The following is a 27,364-nucleotide window of genomic DNA, read 5'->3' as shown; positions in this document are numbered from 1 at the left end:
GTTGATTTATATTTATGAATGATGGCCTTGTATAGATGATAAAATTTAGTAAAGGTTTTGACTAGTTTGTGATATCGAAAACCCTGGTGTAATAATGTATGTTTCTCTCTATATGTCTTGGTTATAAGTGTTGTAGGGTAGCTGTCTTATTGACATATATCACACACCTCCTTTTATTCATATTATACATAGTAACTTAAATGGATTTATTATTGAATTCTTTTTAATTTACATATAAACATAGGTCCAAAATTTGCCCTCAGATTTGGTGAAACTAACTGTCCAAACCTGCAACTAGGATAAAAGTTGAAAGTATCTTTAAATAGTGTTTGCATATAACTTAAGTCAATAACATTAATATCTATATTGGTTTCCTTCCATAAATGTTCTAATGTTGCCTGGATGACACCGTCATTCTGGCCAGGGGATAAAGAACATGTAGAATATACAACACTTCCGCCTGGTACACATGACATTATTCCAGATCTACAAAATACAACATTAAAGGTGTAATACCACCAAATCATAGTATGTCACATCCCAGTGCATACGAAAAAGGGTCGGAAAATATTCTATTGAATATCACAAGTGTAGGTTATTTATCCTACTTTTCATTGCAGTTAAAAAATTATGTGTCATAAACATATATTTTGGGTATTTCAAAGCAAAATTATTTTTCAATTAGGGGTTTCAATAGAATTTTCGGAAACTTGAGGTTACATGGTTACTATGGCTTACACACAGGTAAATAAGAGGTGAACATTTGATTTGTTAATTTTTTTGTATATTAATTAGGCCATTCGATTTTCATTTGAATTGTTTGACATTCGTCAGTTCAGGGTGTTTTATAGATGACTATGACGTATTGGCTTTGCTATTGTTTAAGGCCATACAGTGACCTATATTTGTTGATTTCCGTGCCATTTTGTTTCTTGTTAAGATTTGTCTCATTAGCAATCATACCACATCTTCTTTTTTATATTGTGATTTTAGCAAGAATATTATTGAAACTTAAATAATGAAGCATTTATACATTAATAAGTATTATTATTCTTCAATACACACACTAATAAAATAATCTGTTAGAGCATCATTGACATTAATAATTCAAATCAACTTACAACAGTAAATGTTTTTGAAGTGCAGGTATCTGAAGTCTTTCTTTCATTCTGCCTGGTTTAAATATATTATTATCATCTTCTAATGCAGAATGTCTGTCGTTTGTACAAGGGACATCTACCAATACCTGTATAAAGTTTGGTATGATTATGACAGACAAGCTTTTTATTATAATACATAATAATATAACATATGAAAATATAAGAAAAGAGTTCCAATGTCCCCTGATGTTGCACAAATCTATCCAAGGGCAATAACTTTAAAAAAAACCCTGTTTTTTCTTTCTTTAAAATGTTTTAGAAATATCTTATAGAAATGGATACTTGAGAGCAAATAAAATGCAATATTCAATATAATTAATAATTCTTAGGGCATAACTCATAAAAAACATATATTAATCAGCACTGATTTTCCTACTTGTCTAAGACATCCTTTATGTTACTTTTGATATAAGTTTGATAAAAAATCTGTACACATGAGAGCACTTAGAATGACTTACAATACAATTTTCTATATAATAAATATTTCTAAGGGGCATTACTCTTTCATAAACTATTTTGATAAACACTGATTTTTAAATTTGTCCTAGACATTGCTGACATAAACATCTTAAAAGAATTGTACACATGAGTGTGCAATCATAAAATTTTTCCATATGCTTAAGATTTCTAAGGGACATAGCTCTTTAAACATAGTTGATCAGCACTGATTTTGGAACCTGTCCGAGACATATATCAGATATAAGTTTTTATCTGGCAAGAATTGTACATGTGAGAGCACCAACATGACCCATTGAACGCCTGTTATTTCTATGTCCCCAGCAATGCATAGTGCAGGGGGACAATTATGAGATGCAGTATGGTTGCCATTATGAGACATCCATCCAACAGATTGCATTATGTAGGTATCAATTGATGTTTTACAAGTAAATATAAAACTATAATATATTCTTTGTCACCCAGAGTAGTCTCAGAAATAAGTTATTTCAGAATTGAGAATTTTCTAATTGTAAATAAAATCATTGTTTAAGGATTTGTTTGCCTGACATCTAATGAATAGATCTAGGGGAAAATACAAACCTTTTCATAATTAGGTTCATTTAAGGTCACACCATCATCTTGATTAACTGTGACCTTGTCAATCATTGTCTGGTTGCCATAGGAGTGAAGTGTCCTTGTCAATCTCTGTAGTCTACTTTTTGATGAATCATTACAAAGCAATGTGCCTACAAATTATAACAAATGTAGTGCAACAAGTCTGTCCCAGTGGTAACAGACAAAATGACTACAGAAGCATTTATGTTATGGCTAATTTAAGTATGGTTATAACCTTTAATAATAGTCTACATCTGACCTTTAATAATAGGCTACATCTGACATGTTCAATGGTCCAAGCTAGACCCATTTTATTGCCCAAAATTATTACTAAACATTTCTTTACTTTCAAACTCAAAACATTTTATCACTGCTGTCTAATTCATGTGTAAAACAGAATGATTTAAAAATGCAGATAGAAGGTAAAATAATTGTAGGCAAAGACAGAAAGAGAAATAAAAATTTTACAAGTTGGTATTAACTTCAGGGGAGATAATTTTCCACAATTAGGTATTCATCTCAGGGGAGATAATTTTTGCACAAATTTGTGCTAAGGGGAGATAATTTGAATTGTTATTACTAAAATCATCTTCATTTTACACTATGTTTTATCAATTATCATGAAATTCAGAACAAGTTGTAACATTTTTATCTTTATTTCCTTAATGTGATCATTGAAATAATGTCCTAATGTATACATTAAAATCTATAGATATTTTTGTGTTTTATTTACCAAAGTCTGATTTCTTCTGTTATTATCTACTAGAACACACCCACGAAATCGCGGGCATTCAGAGCGTAGTTTAAAGTATGTAAAGTGTTGTTGGTAGAATTTTGTAAAATATTGAATGACTGGAGAATTTCAGCAAAAGCATCATAAGTCATAGGTTATCATGGTTATTGGGGGCAGGAAAATGATTTTTTTTTATCCCTCCTCCTTTTTCTATCAATTTCAATATGAACATACATTTAGTATGTTATGAACATTTAAGTAAGGAGCCTGTAATTCAGTGGTTGTCGTTTGTTTATGTGTTACATATTTTTCGTTCATTTTTTGTACATAAATAAGGCCGCTAGTTTTCTGGTTTGAATTGTTTTACATTGTCAGTTCGGGATGGGCGTCAAGTTGGTTACCTATTCCCTATTCCCTATTCGTTACCTATTCCCTATTCCCTATTCGTTGCCTATTCGTTACCTATTCCCTATTCCCTATTCGTTACCTATTCGTTACCTATTCCCTATTCCCTATTCGTTACCTATTCGTTACCTATTCCCTATTCCCTATTCGTTGCCTATTCGTTACCTATTCCCTATTCCCTATTCGTTACCTATTCGTTACCTATTCCCTATTCCCTATTCGTTACCTATTCGTTACTTATTTGATTTTTAATATCCTTCCCCTTTTTAATTATGGCATGGAATAGTTTAATATGGCTGCCGTTACCATGGAAACGGCACAATTGTGAAAAAAATGAGCTTTTGGTTTTTGGTGAACTGTTTGGATATGCTTCAACTCAGAATCATCATATTTTAAAACAATGTAGGTGCCCACTATATACAGGTGTTGGATGATTTTGGCGATCATTGGAACTACTATGTTGCCATGGAAACTACACCAAAATTTTCAAAATTCTCAAAATGCTCAAAACTTCATGAAACTTCACAGTAATGATGAGCAACATTGGAGTTGGAATTTCCAAAATAGGTCTTGTTACCATGGAAACAATGCAAAAAGGTCAAAAATTTCAAAAATAAGAATTTTCCGCAAACTGGATGAAACTTTACAGGAATGGTAACTGGCATAGGCAGAGTTGGATTTTGAAGTTAGAATTTTCAAAATGGCCGCCGTAACCATGGAAACAGCAAAAATATCAAAAATTCAAAATGTTCAAACTTAATGAAACTTTGCAAAAATGTTACTAGACATCTGTAGATGCTCTCTTTGACTTTGGAATTGTCAAAATGGCTGTCGCTCACCTGGTAATAGGGGGAAGGGGTGCCTTCCGTTATTGCTAGCAATTACAAATCTAGTTGTTAATAGTCTTACATATGGTAATAGTTCTGAATTGGTTGAGGTAAAATGATCTTTTTATGACCTATTTATATGTGTTTGTGCTCAACCGATCCTTTTACTTCATGTTCGATACGCATTTGTTCCTTACTTGTTTTTTATACGTTCTACCTTTTAACTGCTTTATGTCCGTATGTTTGAAGATGGATCTTGGTTCGACGGGATGAAATCACCGTGTTAGCGCTTGCGTAAAAACGAAGATGTGGTATGATTACCAATGAGACAACACTCCACATTAGACCAAAATGACACAGAAATTATCAACTATAGTTCACTGTACGGCCTTCAACAATGAGCATAGCCCAAACCGTGTAGTCACCTATAAAAGGCCCAGACATGACAACCTCATACAATTCAAACAACAAAACTGACGGCCGTATTTCATATACAAAAAAATAAACGGAAATATGTAACACAAAAACAAACGATAACTACTTAATTTCAGGCTCTTGTCTAGGGACAGGCACATACTTACATAATGTGGTAGAGTTAAACATGTAAGCAGGGTGTACATCGTTTCGGAGCATGCTATTACCTTGTTTAATTCGTTCCATCACTCGCTTATAATTCGCTTATAATACGTGTATCTTACGTTGCACCTTTTAAAACATGATTTTCAATTGTTTTGTTGTCTCTGGTGGAAGATTTGGGCTCTTAGAGGTGATATAACTCTATAAGTGCATTTGTATCCGTTCCAGCGGTCGGATAATACCCTGTTAAATATTCGTTACTAATTCGCTTTTAAAAAGTTTGTTGTACGTTGCACCTTTTAGAAAAGGATTTCCAATTGTGTTCATATCTCTGGTGGTAATAATGTGTTCTTATAGATGAAATACCCCTATAAGCGCATATGTACTCGTTCCAGCGATCGGTTAATACCCTGTTACCTATTCGTTACCTATTCACTTATAGTACGTTTGTTGTACGTTGCACCTTTTAGAAAAGGATTTTCAATTAAATTCATATCTCTGATGGTAACAATGTGTTCTTAGAGATGAAATGACCCCATTAGAGCGCATGTACCCGTTCCAGCGCTCGGTAAATAACCTGTTACCTATTCGTTACTTATTCGCTTTTAATGCGCGGGGTATACGGTGCACCTTGAAATAAATCGTTTTTTAATTGTGTTCAGGTCTCTGGTGGTAAGAATGTGTTCTTAGAGATGAAATTACCCTATTAGCGCGCATGTACCCGTTCCAGCGCTCGGCTAATACCCTGTTACCTATTCGTTACCTATTCGTTACCTATTCGCTTATAATACATTTTTTTATACGTTTCACCTGTTAGAAAAGGATTTTCAATTATGTCCAGGTCTCAGACGGTAACAATGTGTTCTTAGAGATGAAATGACCCCATTAGAGCGCATGTACCCGTTCCAGCGCTCGGTAAATAACCTGTTACCTATTCGTTACTTATTCGCTTTTAATGCGCGGGGTATACGGTGCACCTTGAAATAAATCGTTTTTTAATTGTGTTCAGGTCTCTGGTGGTAAGAATGTGTTCTTAGAGATGAAATTACCCTATTAGCGCGCATGTACCCGTTCCAGCGCTCGGCTAATACCCTGTTACCTATTCGTTACCTATTCGTTACCTATTCGCTTATAAAACATTTTTTTATACGTTTCACCTGTTAGAAAAGGATTTTCAATTATGTCCAGGTCTCAGACGGTAACAATGTGTTCTTAGAGATGAAATGACCCCATTAGAGCGCATGTACCCATTCCAGCGCTCGGTAAATAACCTGTTACCTATTCGTTACCTATTCGCTTTTAATGCGCGGGGTATACGGTGCACCTTGAAATAAATCGTTTTTTAATTGTGTTCAGGTCTCTGGTGGTAAGAATGTGTTCTTAGAGATGAAATGACCCTATTAGCGCGCATGTACCCGTTCCAGCGCTCGGTTAATACCCTGTTATCCATTCGTTACCTATTCGTTACCTATTCGCTTATAATACATTTTTTTATACGTTTCACCTGTTAGAAAAGGATTTTCAATTATGTCCATGTCTCAGGTGGTAACAATGTGTTCTTAGAGATGAAATTACCCTATTAGCGCTCATGTACCCGTTCCAGTGCTCGGTAAATAATCTTGTTACCTATTCGTTACCTATTCGCTTTTAATGCGCGGGGTATACGCTGCAACTTGAAATAAATCGTGTTTTAATTGTGTTCATGTCTCAGGTGGTAACAATGTGTTCTTAGAGATGAAATGACCCCATTAGAGCGCATGTACCCGTTCCAGCGCTCGGTAAATAACCTGTTACCTATTCGTTACCTATTCGCTTTTAATGCGCGGGGTATACGGTGCACCTTGAAATAAATCGTTTTTTAATTATGTTCAGGTCTCTGGTGGTAAGAATGTGTTCTTAGAGATGAAATGACCCTATTAGCGCGCATGTACCCGTTCCAGCGCTTGGTTAATACCCTGTTACCTATTCGTTACATATTCGCTTATACCGGTAATACATTTTTTTATACGTTTCACCTGTTAGAAAAGGATTTTCAATTATGTCCATGTCTCAGGTGGTAACAATGTGTTCTTAGAGATGAAATGACCCCATTAGAGCGCATGTACCCGTTCCAGCGCTCGGTAAATAACCTGTTACCTATTCGTTACTTATTCGCTTTTAATGCGCGGGGTATACGGTGCACCTTGAAATAAATCGTTTTTTAAATGTGTTCAGGTCTCTGGTGGTAAGAATGTGTTCTTAGAGATGAAATGACCCTATTAGCGCGCATGTACCCGTTCCAGCGCTCGGTTAATACCCTGTTACCTATTCGTTACCTATTCGCTTATAATACATTTTTTTATACGTTTCACCTGTTAGAAAAGGATTTTCAATTATGTCCAGGTCTCAGACGGTAACAATGTGTTCTTAGAGATGAAATGACCCCATTAGAGCGCATGTACCCGTTCCAGCGCTCGGTAAATAACCTGTTACCTATTCGTTACCTATTCGCTTTTAATGCGCGGGGTATACGGTGCACCTTGAAATAAATCGTTTTTTAATTGTGTTCAGGTCTCTGGTGGTAAGAATGTGTTCTTAGAGATGAAATGACCCCATTAGAGCGCATGTACCCGTTCCAGCGCTCGGTAAATAACCTGTTACCTATTCGTTACTTATTCGCTTTTAATGCGCGGGGTATACGGTGCACCTTGAAATAAATCGTTTTTTAATTGTGTTAAGGTCTCTGGTGGTAAGAATGTGTTCTTAGAGATGAAATGACCCTATTAGCGCGCATTTACCCGTTCCAGCGCTCGGTTAATACCCTGTTACCTATTCGTTACCTATTCGTTACCTATTCGCTTATAATACATTTTTTTATACGTTTCACCTGTTAGAAAAGGATTTTCAATTATGTCCAGGTCTCAGACGGTAACAATGTGTTCTTAGAGATGAAATGACCCCATTAGAGCGCATGTACCCGTTCCAGCGCTCGGTAAATAACCTGTTACCTATTCGTTACCTATTCGCTTTTAATGCGCGGGGTATACGGTGCACCTTGAAATAAATCGTTTTTTAATTGTGTTCAGGTCTCTGGTGGTAAGAATGTGTTCTTAGAGATGAAATGACCCTATTAGCGCGCATGTACCCGTTCCAGCGCTCGGTTAATACCCTGTTATCCATTCGTTACCTATTCGTTACCTATTCGCTTATAATACATTTTTTTATACGTTTCACCTGTTAGAAAAGGATTTTCAACTATGTCCATGTCTCAGGTGGTAACAATGTGTTCTTAGAGATGAAATTACCCTATTAGCGCTCATGTACCCGTTCCAGTGCTCGGTAAATAATCTTGTTACCTATTCGTTACCTATTCGCTTTTAATGCGCGGGGTATACGCTGCAACTTGAAATAAATCGTGTTTTAATTGTGTTCATGTCTCAGGTGGTAACAATGTGTTCTTAGAGATGAAATGACCCCATTAGAGCGCATGTACCCGTTCCAGCGCTCGGTAAATAACCTGTTACCTATTCGTTACCTATTCGCTATTAATGCGCGGGGTATACGGTGCACCTTGAAATAAATCGTTTTTTAATTGTGTTCAGGTCTCTGGTGGTAAGAATGTGTTCTTAGAGATGAAATGACCCTATTAGCGCGCATGTACCCGTTCCAGCGCTTGGTTAATACCCTGTTACCTATTCGTTACCTATTCGTTACCTATTCGCTTATAATACATTTTTTTATACGTTTCATCTGTTAGAAAAGGATTTTCAATTATGTCCATGTCTCAGGTGGTAACAATGTGTTCTTAGAGATGAAATGACCCCATTAGAGCGCATGTACCCGTTCCAGCGCTCGGTAAATAACCTGTTACCTATTCGTTACCTATTCGCTTTTAATGCGCGGGGTATACGCTGCACCTTGAAATAAATCGTGTTTTAATTGTGTTCATGTCTGTTGGTAACAATGTGTTCTTAGAGATGAAATGACCCCATTAGAGCGCATGTACCCGTTCCAGCGCTCGGTAAATAACCTGTTACCTATTCGTTACTTATTCGCTTTTAATGCGCGGGGTATACGGTGCACCTTGAAATAAATCGTTTTTTAATTGTGTTCAGGTCTCTGGTGGTAAGAATGTGTTCTTAGAGATGAAATTACCATATTAGCGCGCATATACCCGTTCCAGCGCTCGGTTAATACCCTGTTACCTATTTGTTACCTATTCGTTACCTATTCGCTTATAATACATTTTTTTATACGTTGCACCTGTTAGAAAAGGATTTTCAATTATGTCCAGGTCTCAGACGGTAACAATGTGTTCTTAGAGATGAAATGACCCCATTAGAGCGCATGTACCCGTTCCAGCGCTCGGTAAATAACCTGTTACCTATTCGTTACCTATTCGCTTTTAATGCGCGGGGTATACGGTGCACCTTGAAATAAATCGTTTTTTAATTGTGTTCATGTCTGGTGGAAACAATGTGTTCTTAGAGATGAAATTACCCTATTAGCGCGCATGTACCCGTTCCAGCGCTCGGTTAATACCCTGTTACCTATTCGTTACCTATTCGTTACCTATTCGCTTATAATACATTTTTTTATACGTTTCACCTGTTAGAAAAGGATTTTCAATTATGTCCAGGTCTCAGACGGTAACAATGTGTTCTTAGAGATGAAATGACCCCATTAGAGCGCATGTACCCGTTCCTGCGCTCGGTAAATAACCTGTTACCTATTCGTTACCTATTCGCTTTTAATGCGCGGGGTATACGCTGCAACTTGAAATAAATCGTGTTTTAATTGTGTTCATGTCTGGTGGTAACAATGTGTTCTTAGAGATGAAATGACCCCATTAGAGCGCATGTACCCGTTCCAGCGCTCGGTAAATAACCTGTTACCTATTCGTTACCTATTCGCTTTTAATGCGCGGGGTATACGCTGCACCTTGAAATAAGTCGTGTTTTAATTGTGTTCATGTCTGGTAGTAACAATGTGTTCTTAGAGATGAAATGACCCCATTAGAGCGCATGTACCCGTTCCAGCGCTCGGTAAATAACCTGTTACCTATTCGTTACTTATTCGCTTTTAATGCGCGGGGTATACGGTGCACCTTGAAATAAATCGTTTTTATACGACCGCAAAATTTGAAAAAAATTTCGTCGTATATTGCTATCACGTTGGCGTCGTCGGCGTCGTCGTCGTCGTCGTCGTCGTCGTCGTCGTCCGAATACTTTTAGTTTTCGCACTCTAACTTTAGTAAAAGGGAATGGAAATCTATGAAATTTTAACACAAGGTTTATGACCACAAAAGGAAGGTTGGTATTGATTTTGGGAGTTTTGGTCCCAACATTTTAGGAATAAAGGGCCAAAAAGGGCCCAAATAAGCATTTTCTTGGTTTTCGCACTATAACTTTAGTTTAAGTGAATAGAAATCTATGAAATTTTGACACAAGGTTTATGACCACAAAAGAACGGTTGGGATTGATTTTGGGAGTTTTGGTTTCAACAGTTTAGAAATTAGGGGCCAAAAAAGGGCCCAAATAAGCATTATTCTTGGTTTTCGCACAATAACTTTAGTTTAAGTAAATAGAAATCAATGAAATCTAAACACAATGTTAATGACTACAAAAGGAAGGTTGGTATTGATTTTGGGAGTTTAGGTCCCAACAGTTTAGGAATTAGGGGCCAAAAAGGGACCCAAATAAGCATTTTTCTTGGTTTTCGCACCATAACGTTAGTATAAGTAAATAGAAATTTATGAAATTTAAACACAAGGTTTATGACCATAAAAGGAAGGTTGGTATTGATTTTGGGAGTTTTGGTCCCAACAGAATAAGGGGCCCAAAGGGACCAAAATTAAACTTTGTTTGATTTCATCAAAATTGAATAATTGGGGTTCTTTGATATGCCGAATCTAACTGTCATGACTGTGTATGTAAATTCTTAACTTTTGGTCCCGTTTTCAAATTGGTCTACATTAAGGTCCAAAGGGTCCAAAATTAAACTTAGTTTGATTTTGACAAAAAATGAATCAGTTAGGTTCTTTGATATGCTGAATCTAAAAATGTACTTAGATTCTTGATTATTGGCCCAGTTTTCAAGTTGGTCCAAATCGGGTCCAAAATTAAACTTTGTTTGATTTCATCAAAAATTGAATAAATGGGGTTCTTTGATATACCAAATCTAACTGTGTATGTAGATTCTTCATTTTTGGTCCTGTTTTCAAATTGGTCTACACTAAAGTCCAAAGGGTCCAAAATTAAACTTAGTCTGATTTTAACAAAAATTGAAATCTTGGGGTTCTTTGATATGCTGAATCCAAAAATGTACTTAGATTTTTTATTTTGGGCCCAGTTTTCAAGTTGGTCCAAATCAGGATCTAAAATTATTATATTAAGTATTGTGCAATAGCAAGTCTTTTCAATGGCACAGTATTGCGCAATGGCAAGAAATATCTAATTGCACAATATTGTGAAATAGCAAATTTTTTTTTAATTAGAGTTATCTTTCTTTGTCCAGAATAGTAAGCAAGAAATATCTAATTGCAAAATATTGTGCAATAGCAAGATTTTTTTTTAATTGGAGTTATCTTTCTTTGTCCAGAATCAACTTAAATCTTTGTTATATACAATATACAATGTATATTCACTTTTTACTACCAACTGATAAATTAAAATAATCTTTACCATTCAGTGATAACAAGCATTTTTTTTACATCTTATTTCCTTATCTTATCTAAAATGATTTTAGATAATGTATGTTGGACATTTGCCAGACATGACTATGATGTCATTTTCTATTTTTATTTGCCAATAACTTTATGTAAATAACTTCATTGGAAATTTGCCAATATAAAATGTTGCTGATGAAGTTTTTTTTATTGTTCTATACAATAAACAATGTATATTCACTTTTACTACCAACCAATCTTTACCATTCAGTGATAACAAGCACTTTATTTTACATTTTAATTTTTATGATGTATTTAAAAGAGTAGTTATTGTTGCAAACTCCATTAGAAATTTGAATTGATATCAGTTTTGGAAAAAGGGAAACGGGGATGTGAAAAAAGGGGGGGGGGGTTAAATTTTTCTCATTTCAGATTTCATAAATAAAAAGAAAATTTCTTCAAACTTTTTTTTGAGAGGATTAATATTCAACAGCATAGTGAATTGCTAAAAGGCAAAAACAAACTTTTAAGTTCATTAGACCACATTCATTCTGTGTTAGAAACCTATGCTGTGTCAACTATTTAATTTTAGATTTAAAAAGTTTGAAGAAGAAATCTTTAATTGTAAAATTTGTAAAATCTTGACATTTGTTTTGTGTAAAAAAAACCCATGTAATGTCAAAAATTTGATCACAATCCAAATTCAGAGCTGTATCACGCTAGAATGTTTTGTCCATACTTGCCCCAACTGTTCAGGGTTCGACCTCTGCGGTCGTATAAAGCTGCGCCCTGCGGAGCACCTGGTTTAATTGTGTTCAGGTCTCTTGTGGTAAGAATGTGTTCTTAGAGATGAAATTACCCTATTAGCGGGCATGTACCCGTTCCAGCGCTCGGTTAATACCCTGTTACCTATTCGTTACCTATTCGTTACCTATTCGCTTATAATACATTTTTTTATACGTTTCACCTGTTAGAAAAGGATTTTCAATTATGTCCAGGTCTCAGACGGTAACAATGTGTTCTTAGAGATGAAATGACCCCATTAGAGCGCATGTACCCGTTCCAGCGCTCGGTAAATAACCTGTTACCTATTCGTTACATATTCGCTTTTAATGCGCGGGGTATACGCTGCAACTTGAAATAAATCGTGTTTTAATTGTGTTCATGTCTGGTGGTAACAATGTGTTCTTAGAGATGAAATGACCCTATTAGAGCGCATGAACCCGTTCCAGCGCTCGTTTAATACCCTATTACCTATTCGTTACCTATTCGTTACCTATTCACTTATAATACGTTTGTTGTATGTTGCAACTTTTAGAAAAGGATTTTTAATTGTCTCCATGTCTCTTGTGGTAACAATGTGTTCTTAGAGATGAAATTACCCTATTAGCGCGCATGTACCCGTTCCAGCGCTCGGTGAATACCCTGTTACCTATTCGTTACCTATTCACTTATATTACGTTTGTTGTACGTTGCATCTTTTAGAAAAGGATTTTTAATTCAGTTCATATCTCTGGTGGTAATAATGTGTTCTTTTAGATGAAATACCCCTATTAGCGCAGATGTACTCGTTCCAGCGCTCAGTTAATACCCTGCTTCTTATTCGTTCCTTATTTGCTTTGAATGCACGAGGTATACGTTGCATCTTGAAATAAATCGTTTTTTAATTGTGTTCATGTCTCTGGTGGAACGGGTACATGAGCGCTAATAGGGTAATTTCATCTCTAAGAACACATTGTTACCAGCTGCGACATGGACATAATTGAAAATCCTTTTCTAACAGTTGAAACGTATAAAAAATGTATTATATGCGAATAGGTAACGAATAGGTAACGAATAGGTAACAGGGTATTAACCGAGCGCTGGAACGGGTACATGCGCGCTAATAGGGTCATTTCATCTCCAAGAACACATTCTTACCACCAGAGACCTGAACACAATTAAAAAACGATTTATTTCAAGGTGCACCGTACACCCCGCGCATTAAAAGCGAATAGGTAACGAATAGGTAACAGGTTATTTACCGAGCGCTGGAACGGGTACATGCGCTCTAATGGGGTCATTTCATCTCTAAGAACACATTGTTACCGTCTGAGACCTGGACATAATTGAAAATCCTTTTTTAACAAGTGAAACGTATAAAAAAATGTATTATAAGCGAATAGGTAACGAATAGGTAACGAATAGGTAACAGGGTATAAACCGAGCGCTGGAACGGGTACATGCGCGCTAATAGGGTCATTTCATCTCTAAGAACACATTGTTACCAGCTGAGACATGGACATAATTGAAAATCCTTTTCTAACAGTTGAAACGTATAAAAAAATGTATTATATGCGAATAGGTAACGAATAGGTAACAGGGTATTAACCGAGCGCTGGAACGGGTACATGCGCGCTAATAGGGTCATTTCATCTCTAAGAACACATTCTTACCACCAGAGACCTGAACACAATTAAAAAACGATTTATTTCAAGGTGCACCGTACACCCCGCGCATTAAAAGCGAATAGGTAACGAATAGGTAACAGGTTATTTACCGAGCGCTGGAACGGGTACATGCGCTCTAATGGGGTCATTTCATCTCTAAGAACACATTGTTACCGTCTGAGACCTGGACATAATTGAAAATCCTTTTCTAACAAGTGAAACGTATAAAAAAATGTATTATAAGCGAATAGGTAACGAATAGGTAACAGGGTATTAACCGAGCGCTGGAACGGGTACATGCGCGCTGATAGGGTAATTTCATCTCTAAGAACACATTCTTACCACCAGAGACCTGAACACAATTAAAAAACGATTTATTTCAAGGTGCACCGTATACCCCGCGCATTAAAAGCGAATAGGTAACGAATAGGTAACAAGATTATTTACCGAGCACTGGAACGGGTACATGAGCGCTTATAGGGTAATTTCATCTCTAAGAACACATTGTTACCACCTGAGACATGAACACAATTAAAACACGATTTATTTCAAGTTGCAGCGTATACCCCGCGCATTAAAAGCGAATAGGTAACGAATAGGTAACGAATGGGTAACAGGGTATTAACCGAGCGCTGGAACGGGTACATGCGCGCTAATAGGGTCATTTCATCTCTAAGAACACATTCTTACCACCAGAGACCTGAACACAATTAAAAAACGATTTATTTCAAGGTGCACCGTATACCCCGCTCATTAAAAGCGAATAGGTAACGAATAGGTAACAGGTTATTTACCGAGCGCTGGAACGGGTACATGCGCTCTAATGGGGTCATTTCATCTCTAAGAACACATTGTTACCACCAGACATGAACACAATTAAAACACGATTTATTTCAAGTTGCAGCGTATACCCCGCGCATTAAAAGCGAATAGGTAACGAATAGGTAACAGGTTATTTACCGAGCGCTGGAACGGGTACATGCGCTCTAATGGGGTCATTTCATCTCTAAAAACACATTGTTACCGTCTGAGACCTGGACATAATTGAAAATCCTTTTCTAACAGGTGAAACGTATAAAAAAATGTATTATAAGCGAATAGGTAACGAATAGGTAACGAATAGGTAACAGGGTATTAACCGAGCGCTGGAACGGGTACATGCGCGCTAATAGGGTCATTTCATCTCTAAGAACACATTCTTACCACCAGAGACCTGAACACAATTAAAAAACGATTTATTTCAAGGTGCACCGTATACCCCGCGCATTAAAAGCGAATAGGTAACAGGTTATTTACCGAGCGCTGGAACGGGTACATGCGCTCTAATGGGGTCATTTCATCTCTAAGAACACATTGTTACCACCAGACATGAACACAATTAAAACACGATTTATTTCAAGTTGCAGCGTATACCCCGCGCATTAAAAGCGAATAGGTAACGAATAGGTAACAGGTTATTTACCGAGCACAGGAACGGGTACATGCGCTCTAATGGGGTCATTTCATCTCTAAGAACACATTGTTACCGTCTGAGACCTGGACATAATTGAAAATCCTTTTCTAACAGGTGAAACGTATAAAAAAATGTATTATAAGCGAATAGGTAACGAATAGGTAACGAATAGGTAACAGGGTATTAACCGAGCGCTGGAACGGGTACATGCGCGCTAATAGGGTAATTTCATCTCTAAGAACACATTGTTTCCACCAGACATGAACACAATTAAAAAACGATTTATTTCAAGGTGCACCGTATACCCTGCGCATTAAAAGCGAATAGGTAACGAATAGGTAACAGGTTATTTACCGAGCGCTGGAACGGGTACATGCGCTCTAATGGGGTCATTTCATCTCTAAGAACACATTGTTACCGTCTGAGACCTGGACATAATTGAAAATCCTTTTCTAACAGGTGCAACGTATAAAAAAATGTATTATAAGCTAATAGGTAACGAATAGGTAACGAATAGGTAACAGGGTATTAACCGAGCGCTGGAACGGGTATATGCGCGCTAATATGGTAATTTCATCTCTAAGAACACATTCTTACCACCAGAGACCTGAACACAATTAAAAAACGATTTATTTCAAGGTGCACCGTATACCCCGCGCATTAAAAGCGAATAAGTAACGAATAGGTAACAGGTTATTTACCGAGCGCTGGAACGGGTACATGCGCTCTAATGGGGTCATTTCATCTCTAAGAACACATTGTTACCAACAGACATGAACACAATTAAAACACGATTTATTTCAAGGTGCAGCGTATACCCCGCGCATTAAAAGCGAATAGGTAACGAATAGGTAACAGGTTATTTACCGAGCGCTGGAACGGGTACATGCGCTCTAATGGGGTCATTTCATCTCTAAGAACACATTGTTACCACCTGAGACATGGACATAATTGAAAATCCTTTTCTAACAGGTGAAACGTATAAAAAAATGTATTATAAGCGAATAGGTAACGAATAGGTAACGAATAGGTAACAGGGTATTAACCAAGCGCTGGAATGGGTACATGCGCGCTAATAGGGTCATTTCATCTCTAAGAACACATTCTTACCACCAGAGACCTGAACACAATTAAAAAACGATTTATTTCAAGGTGCACCGTATACCCCGCGCATTAAAAGCGAATAGGTAACGAATAGGTAACAGGTTATTTACCGAGCGCTGGAACGGGTACATGCGCTCTAATGGGGTCATTTCATCTCTAAGAACACATTGTTACCGTCTGAGACCTGGACATAATTGAAAATCCTTTTCTAACAGGTGAAACGTATAAAAAAATGTATTATAAGCGAATAGGTAACGAATAGGTAACGAATAGGTAACAGGGTATTAACCGAGCGCTGGAACGGGTACATGCGCGCTAATAGGGTCATTTCATCTCTAAGAACACATTCTTACCACCAGAGACCTGAACACAATTAAAAAACGATTTATTTCAAGGTGCACCGTATACCCCACGCATTAAAAGCGAATAAGTAACGAATAGGTAACAGGTTATTTACCGAGCGCTGGAACGGGTACATGCGCTCTAATGGGGTCATTTCATCTCTAAGAACACATTCTTACCACCAGAGACCTGAACACAATTAAAAAACGATTTATTTCAAGGTGCACCGTATATCCCGCGCATTAAAAGCGAATAGGTAACGAATAGGTAACAGGTTATTTACCGAGCGCTGGAACGGGTACATGCGCTCTAATGGGGTCATTTCATCTCTAAGAACACATTGTTACCGTCTGAGACCTGGACATAATTGAAAATCCTTTTCTAACAGGTGAAACGTATAAAAAAATGTATTATAAGCGAATAGGTAACGAATAGGTAACGAATAGGTAACAGGGTATTAACCGAGCGCTGGAACGGGTACATGCGCGCTAATAGGGTCATTTCATCTCTAAGAACACATTCTTACCACCAGAGACCTGAACACAATTAAAAAACGATTTATTTCAAGGTGCACCGTATACCCCGCGCATTAAAAGCGAATAAGTAACGAATAGGTAACAGGTTATTTACCGAGCGCTGGAACGGGTACATGCGCTCTAATGGGGTCATTTCATCTCTAAGAACACATTGTTACCACCTGAGACATGAACACAATTAAAACACGATTTATTTCAAGTTGCAGCGTATACCCCGCGCATTAAAAGCGAATAGGTAACGAATAGGTAACAGGTTATTTACCGAGCGCTGGAACGGGTACATGCGCTCTAATGGGGTCATTTCATCTCTAAGAACACATTGTTACCAACAGACATGAACACAATTAAAACACGATTTATTTCAAGGTGCAGCGTATACCCCGCGCATTAAAAGCGAATAGGTAACGAATAGGTAACAGGTTATTTACCGAGCGCTGGAACGGGTACATGCGCTCTAATGGGGTCATTTCATCTCTAAGAACACATTGTTACCACCTGAGACATGGACATAATTGAAAATCCTTTTCTAACAGGTGAAACGTATAAAAAAATGTATTATAAGCGAATAGGTAACGAATAGGTAACGAATAGGTAACAGGGTATTAACCAAGCGCTGGAATGGGTACATGCGCGCTAATAGGGTCATTTCATCTCTAAGAACACATTCTTACCACCAGAGACCTGAACACAATTAAAAAACGATTTATTTCAAGGTGCACCGTATACCCCGCGCATTAAAAGCGAATAGGTAACGAATAGGTAACAGGTTATTTACCGAGCGCTGGAACGGGTACATGCGCTCTAATGGGGTCATTTCATCTCTAAGAACACATTGTTACCGTCTGAGACCTGGACATAATTGAAAATCCTTTTCTAACAGGTGAAACGTATAAAAAAATGTATTATAAGCGAATAGGTAACGAATAGGTAACGAATAGGTAACAGGGTATTAACCGAGCGCTGGAACGGGTACATGCGCGCTAATAGGGTCATTTCATCTCTAAGAACACATTCTTACCACCAGAGACCTGAACACAATTAAAAAACGATTTATTTCAAGGTGCACCGTATACCCCGCGCATTAAAAGCGAATAAGTAACGAATAGGTAACAGGTTATTTACCGAGCGCTGGAACGGGTACATGCGCTCTAATGGGGTCATTTCATCTCTAAGAACACATTCTTACCACCAGAGACCTGAACACAATTAAAAAACGATTTATTTCAAGGTGCACCGTATATCCCGCGCATTAAAAGCGAATAGGTAACGAATAGGTAACAGGTTAATAACCGAGCGCTGGAACGGGTACATGCGCTCTAATGGGGTCATTTCATCTCTAAGAACACATTGTTACCGTCTGAGACCTGGACATAATTGAAAATCCTTTTCTAACAGGTGAAACGTATAAAAAAATGTATTATAAGCGAATAGGTAACGAATAGGTAACGAATAGGTAACAGGGTATTAACCGAGCGCTGGAACGGGTACATGCGCGCTAATAGGGTCATTTCATCTCTAAGAACACATTCTTACCACCAGAGACCTGAACACAATTAAAAAACGATTTATTTCAAGGTGCACCGTATACGCCGCGCATTAAAAGCGAATAAGTAACGAATAGGTAACAGGTTATTTACCGAGCGCTGGAACGGGTACATGCGCTCTAATGGGGTCATTTCATCTCTAAGAACACATTGTTACCACCTGAGACATGAACACAATTAAAACACGATTTATTTCAAGTTGCAGCGTATACCCCGCGCATTAAAAGCGAATAGGTAACGAATAGGTAACAGGTTATTTACCGAGCGCTGGAACGGGTACATGCGCTCTAATGGGGTCATTTCATCTCTAAGAACACATTGTTACCACCTGAGACATGGACATAATTGAAAATCCTTTTCTAACAGGTGAAACGTATAAAAAAATGTATTACCGGTATAAGCGAATAGGTAACGAATAGGTAACAGGGTATTAACCAAGCGCTGGAACGGGTACATGCGCGCTAATAGGGTCATTTCATCTCTAAGAACACATTCTTACCACCAGAGACCTGAACACAATTAAAAAACGATTTCTTTCAAGGTGCACCGTATACCCCGCGCATTAAAAGCGAATAGGTAACGAATAGGTAACAGGTTATTTACCGAGCGCTGGAACGGGTACATGCGCTCTAATGGGGTCATTTAATCTCTAAGAACACATTGTTACCACCTGAGACATGAACACAATTAAAACACGATTTATTTCAAGTTGCAGCGTATACCCCGCGCATTAAAAGCGAATAGGTAACGAATAGGTAACAAGATTATTTACCGAGCACTGGAACGGGTACATGAGCGCTAATAGGGTAATTTCATCTCTAAGAACACATTGTTACCACCTGAGACATGGACATAATTGAAAATCCTTTTCTAGCAGGTGAAACGTATAAAAAAATGTATTATAAGCGAATAGGTAACGAATAGGTAACGAATGGATAACAGGGTATTAACCGAGCGCTGGAACGGGTACATGCGCGCTAATAGGGTCATTTCATCTCTAAGAACACATTCTTACCACCAGAGACCTGAACACAATTAAAAAACGATTTATTTCAAGGTGCACCGTATACCCCGCGCATTAAAAGCGAATAGGTAACGAATAGGTAACAGGTTATTTACCGAGCGCTGGAACGGGTACATGCGCTCTAATGGGGTCATTTCATCTCTAAGAACACATTGTTACCGTCTGAGACCTGGACATAATTGAAAATCCTTTTCTAACAGGTGAAACGTATAAAAAAATGTATTATAAGCGAATAGGTAACGAATAGGTAACGAATAGGTAACAGGGTATTAGCCGAGCGCTGGAACGGGTACATGCGCGCTAATAGGGTAATTTCATCTCTAAGAACACATTCTTACCACCAGAGACCTGAACACAATTAAAAAACGATTTATTTCAAGGTGCACCGTATACCCCGCGCATTAAAAGCGAATAAGTAACGAATAGGTAACAGGTTATTTACCGAGCGCTGGAACGGGTACATGCGCTCTAATGGGGTCATTTCATCTCTAAGAACACATTGTTACCATCAGAGATATGAATTTAATTGAAAATCCTTTTCTAAAAGGTGCAACGTACAACAAACGTACTATAAGTGAATAGGTAACGAATAGGTAACAGGGTATTAACCGATCGCTGGAACGAGTACATATGCGCTTATAGGGGTATTTCATCTATAAGTACACATTATTACCACCAGAGATATGAACACAATTGGAAATCCTTTTCTAAAAGGTGCAACGTACAACAAACTTTTTAAAAGCGAATTAGTAACGAATATTTAACAGGGTATTATCCGACCGCTGGAACGGATACAAATGCACTTATAGAGTTATATCACCTCTAAGAGCCCAAATCTTCCACCAGAGACAACAAAACAATTGAAAATCATGTTTTAAAAGGTGCAACGTAAGATACACGTATTATAAGCGAATTATAAGCGAGTGATGGAACGAATTAAACAAGGTAATAGCATGCTCCGAAACGATGTACACCCTGCTTACATGTTTAACTCTACCACATTATGTAAGTATGTGCCTGTCCCTAGACAAGAGCCTGAAATTAAGTAGTTATCGTTTGTTTTTGTGTTACATATTTCCGTTTATTTTTTTGTATATGAAATACGGCCGTCAGTTTTGTTGTTTGAATTGTATGAGGTTGTCATGTCTGGGCCTTTTATAGGTGACTACACGGTTTGGGCTATGCTCATTGTTGAAGGCCGTACAGTGAACTATAGTTGATAATTTCTGTGTCATTTTGGTCTAATGTGGAGTGTTGTCTCATTGGTAATCATACCACATCTTCGTTTTTACGCAAGCGCTAACACGGTGATTTCATCCCGTCGAACCAAGATCCATCTTCAAACATACGGACATAAAGCAGTTAAAAGGTAGAACGTATAAAAAACAAGTAAGGAACAAATGCGTATCGAACATGAAGTAAAAGGATCGGTTGAGCACAAACACATATAAATAGGTCATAAAAAGATCATTTTACCTCAACCAATTCAGAACTATTACCATATGTAAGACTATTAACAACTAGATTTGTAATTGCTAGCAATAACGGAAGGCACCTCTTCCCCCTATTACCAGGTGAGCGACAGCCATTTTGACAATTCCAAAGTCAAAGAGAGCATCTACAGATGTCTAGTAACATTTTTGCAAAGTTTCATTAAGTTTGAACATTTTGAATTTTTGATATTTTTGCTGTTTCCATGGTTACGGCGGCCATTTTGAAAATTCTAACTTCAAAATCCAACTCTGCCTATGCCAGTTACCATTCCTGTAAAGTTTCATCCAGTTTGCGGAAAATTCTTATTTTTGAAATTTTTGACCTTTTTGCATTGTTTCCATGGTAACAAGACCTATTTTGGAAATTCCAACTCCAATGTTGCTCATCATTACTGTGAAGTTTCATGAAGTTTTGAGCATTTTGAGAATTTTGAAAATTTTGGTGTAGTTTCCATGGCAACATAGTAGTTCCAATGATCGCCAAAATCATCCAACACCTGTATATAGTGGGCACCTACATTGTTTTAAAATATGATGATTCTGAGTTGAAGCATATCCAAACAGTTCACCAAAAACCAAAAGCTCATTTTTTTCACAATTGTGCCGTTTCCATGGTAACGGCAGCCATATTAAACTATTCCATGCCATAATTAAAAAGGGGAAGGATATTAAAAATCAAATAAGTAACGAATAGGTAACGAATAGGGAATAGGGAATAGGTAACGAATAGGTAACGAATAGGGAATAGGGAATAGGTAACGAATAGGCAACGAATAGGGAATAGGGAATAGGTAACGAATAGGTAACGAATAGGGAATAGGGAATAGGTAACGAATAGGTAACGAATAGGGAATAGGGAATAGGTAACGAATAGGCAACGAATAGGGAATAGGGAATAGGTAACGAATAGGGAATAGGGAATAGGTAACCAACTTGACGCCCATCAGTTCGGGGCCTTTTAAAGCTGAGTATGTGGTATGGGCTTTGCTCATTGTTGATGGTCGTACAGTGACCTATAGTTGTTAATTTCTGTGTCATTTTGGTCTCTTGTGGAGAGTTGTCTCAACATGGCAATCATACCACAACTTCTTTTTTTTTTTGTAATCAATGAATTTCGTAAAAGATTTAATGACTGGAGAATTTCAGAAAATGTATCAAAAGTTCATATGAATAATTTTAGTGCTTATCTGTATATTATGAACATTCATTCATTACTATATAAATATAGTGTAATTACTTTCAATTCTAAGTTTACTAATCGATCCATGGTGGTCATTGATATAGTATACAGACCCTTTCTATTTAATAAACTCTGTGACCGCCGTGGATAGTAAACTTGAAATGATAGCAGATAGAATTCTGAAAATACACTTTATTCTTAGTATATGTATGTTCAAAGTATACAGAAAAACGCAAACCGGAAGTCTAATCAGATTTAAAATCGTCCAATGACGGGACAATATCCGGATGCCTTTTTTCTCGTTTTTCTTAAACTTGAAAAAGATAGCAGATAGAATTCTGAAAATACACTTTATTCTTAGTATATGTATGTTCAAAGTATAAAGAAAAATTCAAACCAGAAGTCTAATCAGACTTAAAATTTCGTCCAATGACAGGACAATATCCGGATGCCTTTTTTCTCGTTTTTCTCCCAAAATAACTCAATCTTAATAATCATATGAATGGATGACAAATGCGACTATGCACTGTACCTATAGGACACAGAGGCATGTTGATTAATTTATTGTGGAAAGAAGAGAAGCGGCACACAAAATGAGGTCTTCTCGTTTAATAGTATAGATAACCGCCGTGGATAGTAAACTTGAAAATGATAGCAGATAGAATTCTGAAAATACACTTTATTCTTAGTATATGTATGTTCAAAGTATACAGAAAAACGCAAACCGGAAGTCTTATCAGACTTAAAATTTCATCCAATGACGGGACAATATCCAGATGCCTTTTTTTCCATTTTTCTCCCAAAATAACTCAATCTTAATAATCATATGAATGGATGACAAATGTGACTAGGACACAGAGGCGTGTTGATTAATTTATTATGGAAAGAAGAGAAGCGACACACAAAATGAGGTCTTCTCGTTTAATAGTATAGATAACAGGCTATTATTTGAACTTGGAATTATTATCAATTATGGAATTTGCATAATTTCTTGTGGTTGAAATTTTTTTTTAAATTCCATGTTTATTCTGTACTCTAATGTTCTGTGCTGCACACAACACTTTCTATTACAAAGAAGATAGTACATTTTCAATACAATGTACTGTGATGCGCACAACACTATCTATACAAAAAACATTTTATGGAAAGTGTTATGAACCGCTCAAAACATTATAATACCAAATAAACACAGAATTTATTAAAAATTTCAAGCACAAGAAATTTTGCAAATTCTATAATTAATAATAATTTCAAGTTCAAATAATAGCCTGTTCTATGTACTTCTTTAAACAACACCATATTCTAAAATTTGTATATAACTAGAGATGGAAAAAAAATCAGAATTGTACATTCATTAATCTTCTACTATGTGCAGCATTTTATGTCTCATTCCCTTAAAATCAACAGTGGATAAACCAGTCATATGTTGTGATAATCAGAGGCAGCTTGCTACAGTAATATTAGATGGCAATGAGGGCAATCCCCCTTTTTTGTTAAAGTAAAGCATAAGTGTATCATTTGTATTATTTGATGACAACCAAAATTACCACTCCATTTTTACAATATGTTTTTATTATATCATAGATTTTTTATTTTTTTTAGTTATCATGCAAATGGCAATAAAGTTTGATAAAGATAAGATTGGTGCATTGGAATTGTTTCTGGTATCATTAATAACACAGGAAGATAACACTGCAAGACAGATGAGGTAATATGTAAAGTTAATTGTACAAATGAGTAAACAACACAGATATTTGTCTACCTGAATGTGGATACTGTAACATTGTCAACATCTTTCCACCAGGAGCAGAACACATGTCTAGAACATTATCATTATCTTGTACATCAAGGGCAATAACTGGCAATAAGGAGGCTGCGTCCATCATGTAATAACCTGAAATATATATGTGACATAGCTGTACATTATTCATGTTATTGTTCATCCTTGTTTCACTTTTCAATGTTGATCCTGTAAATAGCTGAATGCATGGGTACCATATTCGGCCATGTATAGTACGCATTTATGTATAGTCCGCATCCCCTTTTCATCCCCTAAAAATTGAGAAAAAAGTTTTGTATAAATGTCTAGTTCACTGTAAATTAAATAAAATAAATATAATAAACAGCTTCATTATACATTATTAATACAGAAAAAAAAACTGAATTTTTTTTTTCTTTCGAAAACTGTCTATCATTTCTATATATATATATATATATATATAGTTGTGTATAGTCTGCACCCCTTGTACAAACTACATATTTAAGGAAAAAAGTGCAGACTATACATGCACAAATACGGTAATCAATCTCTAGATAAGAGGTTAAATCAAAGGTTACGCAAATAAGAATTCAATGAGGTCAAATTATTCACTTGTTTCTTAGCTTAACTTGAAAATATTGAACCAAATTAGCTGCTAAAACATAATTATTATTTGACTAAGTACTGTAAATTCAGAAATTATTGAGTGCATTCAATATTGCGATTTTGTCATTTTTGACTAAAATGTGATTTTAATTTTTTCTATCATGTCTATATTCTGAAAAATCATGTTTGATTCATACATTCATATAAAAAAAATCAAAATGCTTGTTTTTATTATGGCGATCATAACAATGTTGCATTTTTCACAATAATAAAAACATGGCAATGATTTCTGCATATATATACTTTCATTTATAATGATTGAAAATAAATCATGTTTTTTTTTTATATCTTGTAGCAAATGTCCTTTCACATGTTGAAGACAATCAAGCATCTACCCATATTTGAATTCGTCCTACATGTTAAAATTCCAGAGACTTATCATTATCTAAAGAACAGTCATGAATGTCTATTTGGTATCTTTCGCCTCTCTTTTTTATGATCACAATGATAACCTCCATGTTAAAACAATGACTCAAGTTATTCCAATGTTTTACTATTTTCATTCTTACCTAGTTTACTATTTCGCCTACTGATGGAAGGTTCTGGAAACAGATCAATATTCCCTCTCTTATAACAGTATGCTTTGAGTGTTTCTGGTATGCGAGGAATATCCTCTGTAATAACATTAACAGGGAAGTCTGTATCCTCAAATGTATTCTGTCTGGCAAGTTCTTGATGTAGAAATTCTCTCTGAGTATAAACTTTATTTGTAGGCATAAAATCATATAAACTAGTATTCTTTTCATCTATTGGATCATTGTTACTGGAAAATACAATGGAATCACTTCTATGAGAAGGTTGTGTATTGTCTTTATGAGAATCATCAGAAACAATAAGCTTTTCCTTTTCAGTATGTAAACGACCAGTCTCAATGCTTTGTGAATGTGCCGTTTTTAAATCAGTTGACATATCAACAGCTGTCTGTATAAAGTCTTCTGCACCTAAATCAGATAAAATTGACTCTGCTTTGAAGGTTGTGCCCTCATCACAGTGATTTACTAAAGCACAATATTTCTGTTGTGACAGTAGAGATATTCTTATAGATGGCCAAAGTTCTTTATAATAGCTACTGTAATACATGTCAAAGTGATTTAAGGCATGCTGTGTATTACTCTTGGGATTGCTCTGGAAAGCCTGTACGATAGAAAATAAATAATTAGCTTTTACAATTTTTACAAAAAAGGACTTTCAGTTAGATAATCCTCATGATCCTCATGGTACACATGTCTTGCATTATTAAACATGATTATAATTGTACTGCTGTCTAAACATGATCAGATGATTATGATTGTACTGCTGTCTTAAAATGATTATGATTGTACTGTTGTCTTAACATGATTATCATGGTACAATTGCACTGAAGCGTTAATATTATTATCATGATAGATAGATATTATGCACTGATGTGGTAACATGCTTTATATCATGGTACACATTTACTGAAGTCTAGCATGATTCCCATTGTACATGTACACATGTACTGATGTCTTAACATGATTATCATTGTACATGTACACATACATGTACTGATGTCTTGACATGATTATTACTGTACATGTACACATGTACTGGTGTCTTAACATGATTTTCATGGTACACATGTACTGGTGTCTTAACATTATAATCATGGTACACAATTACTGATGTCTTACATTAACATGATTATCATGTACATATGTCTTTAAATGATTAACATGATACACATAATCATGATAATTCTGATGACTAGCAATAAGATGATTATGGTACGGACAACTGGTATAAACATGATTAGCATCCACTTTAAAACTCAACTTTGCAGTAAACTTTTTGTAACAACTTTCTATTTTCAATCTGGAATCTTGATTTAATTTCATGGAAAAAGTGTCTATTCTTGATGAATTCATACATCATTTTACATCTTCTTATTTCAAAGTAATAAGTTACTGTACAAGGTTTCAAGAAATCCCAAGTGCCCATTAAAAATTAAAGTATTGATGATTTATTAATATTAAATAAATAAAAAACATATATGCTTCTACAAATAATGAAAATTTTAGAAATAAAGAATAACATGAATAAACAACTCATGAAAGAAAATGAGGATATCACCAAGATTGCTTTGAGATGGACACCTGATGGTAGATGAAAAAGAGGTAGGCGAAAAGAGACCTGGAGAAGAATGGTAGAAACTGAGAAGAAAGACCTTGGGAAAACCTGGAAAAAGGCAAAAGACAGGCAAATGTGGCCAGTACTGTTTGAGTCCTAATATACAAGAGGATTAGTCAGTGAGAACTCATGAAAGTATCTGCAATAACAAATACATGATATTTTTTCTGTAACCGTATACTTTCAAGAGTTATACCCTTGACTGGTAACTGGTCTTTTACCAGTTTTGTCTATGTCATATAAACTTTGATAATGTGTTTAGAAATAAATTTTAACATTTCAAAAA

General features: G+C 36.1%; 1 protein-coding gene across 2 annotated transcripts in view; it reads right to left on the bottom strand.

Annotated features, from left to right (window-relative positions):
- Positions 1-209: 209 nt before the first annotated feature.
- LOC143048546 (5-cytosine rRNA methyltransferase NSUN4-like) overlaps positions 210-27,364 on the bottom strand; it is a 29,314-nt gene continuing 2,159 nt past the window's right edge. For both annotated transcript variants that reach the window (XM_076222272.1, XM_076222271.1), the window contains exons 2-6: positions 25,440-26,064; positions 24,268-24,399; positions 2,199-2,344; positions 1,122-1,246; positions 210-486 (exon numbers count right to left, since the gene is read on the bottom strand). In XM_076222272.1, the coding sequence (XP_076078387.1) occupies positions 210-486; positions 1,122-1,246; positions 2,199-2,344; positions 24,268-24,399; positions 25,440-26,010 (1,251 nt within the window). In that variant the 5' untranslated portion in view covers positions 26,011-26,064. The remainder of the gene's footprint in view (positions 487-1,121; positions 1,247-2,198; positions 2,345-24,267; positions 24,400-25,439; positions 26,065-27,364) is intronic.

This window comes from Mytilus galloprovincialis, chromosome 10 (assembly GCF_965363235.1).
Source record: "Mytilus galloprovincialis chromosome 10, xbMytGall1.hap1.1, whole genome shotgun sequence".
NCBI classification, from domain to species: Eukaryota; Metazoa; Mollusca; class Bivalvia; order Mytilida; family Mytilidae; genus Mytilus; species Mytilus galloprovincialis.
Note: the sequence above shows the minus strand (reverse complement) of the source record. Positions and strands in the feature narration are given on the sequence as shown.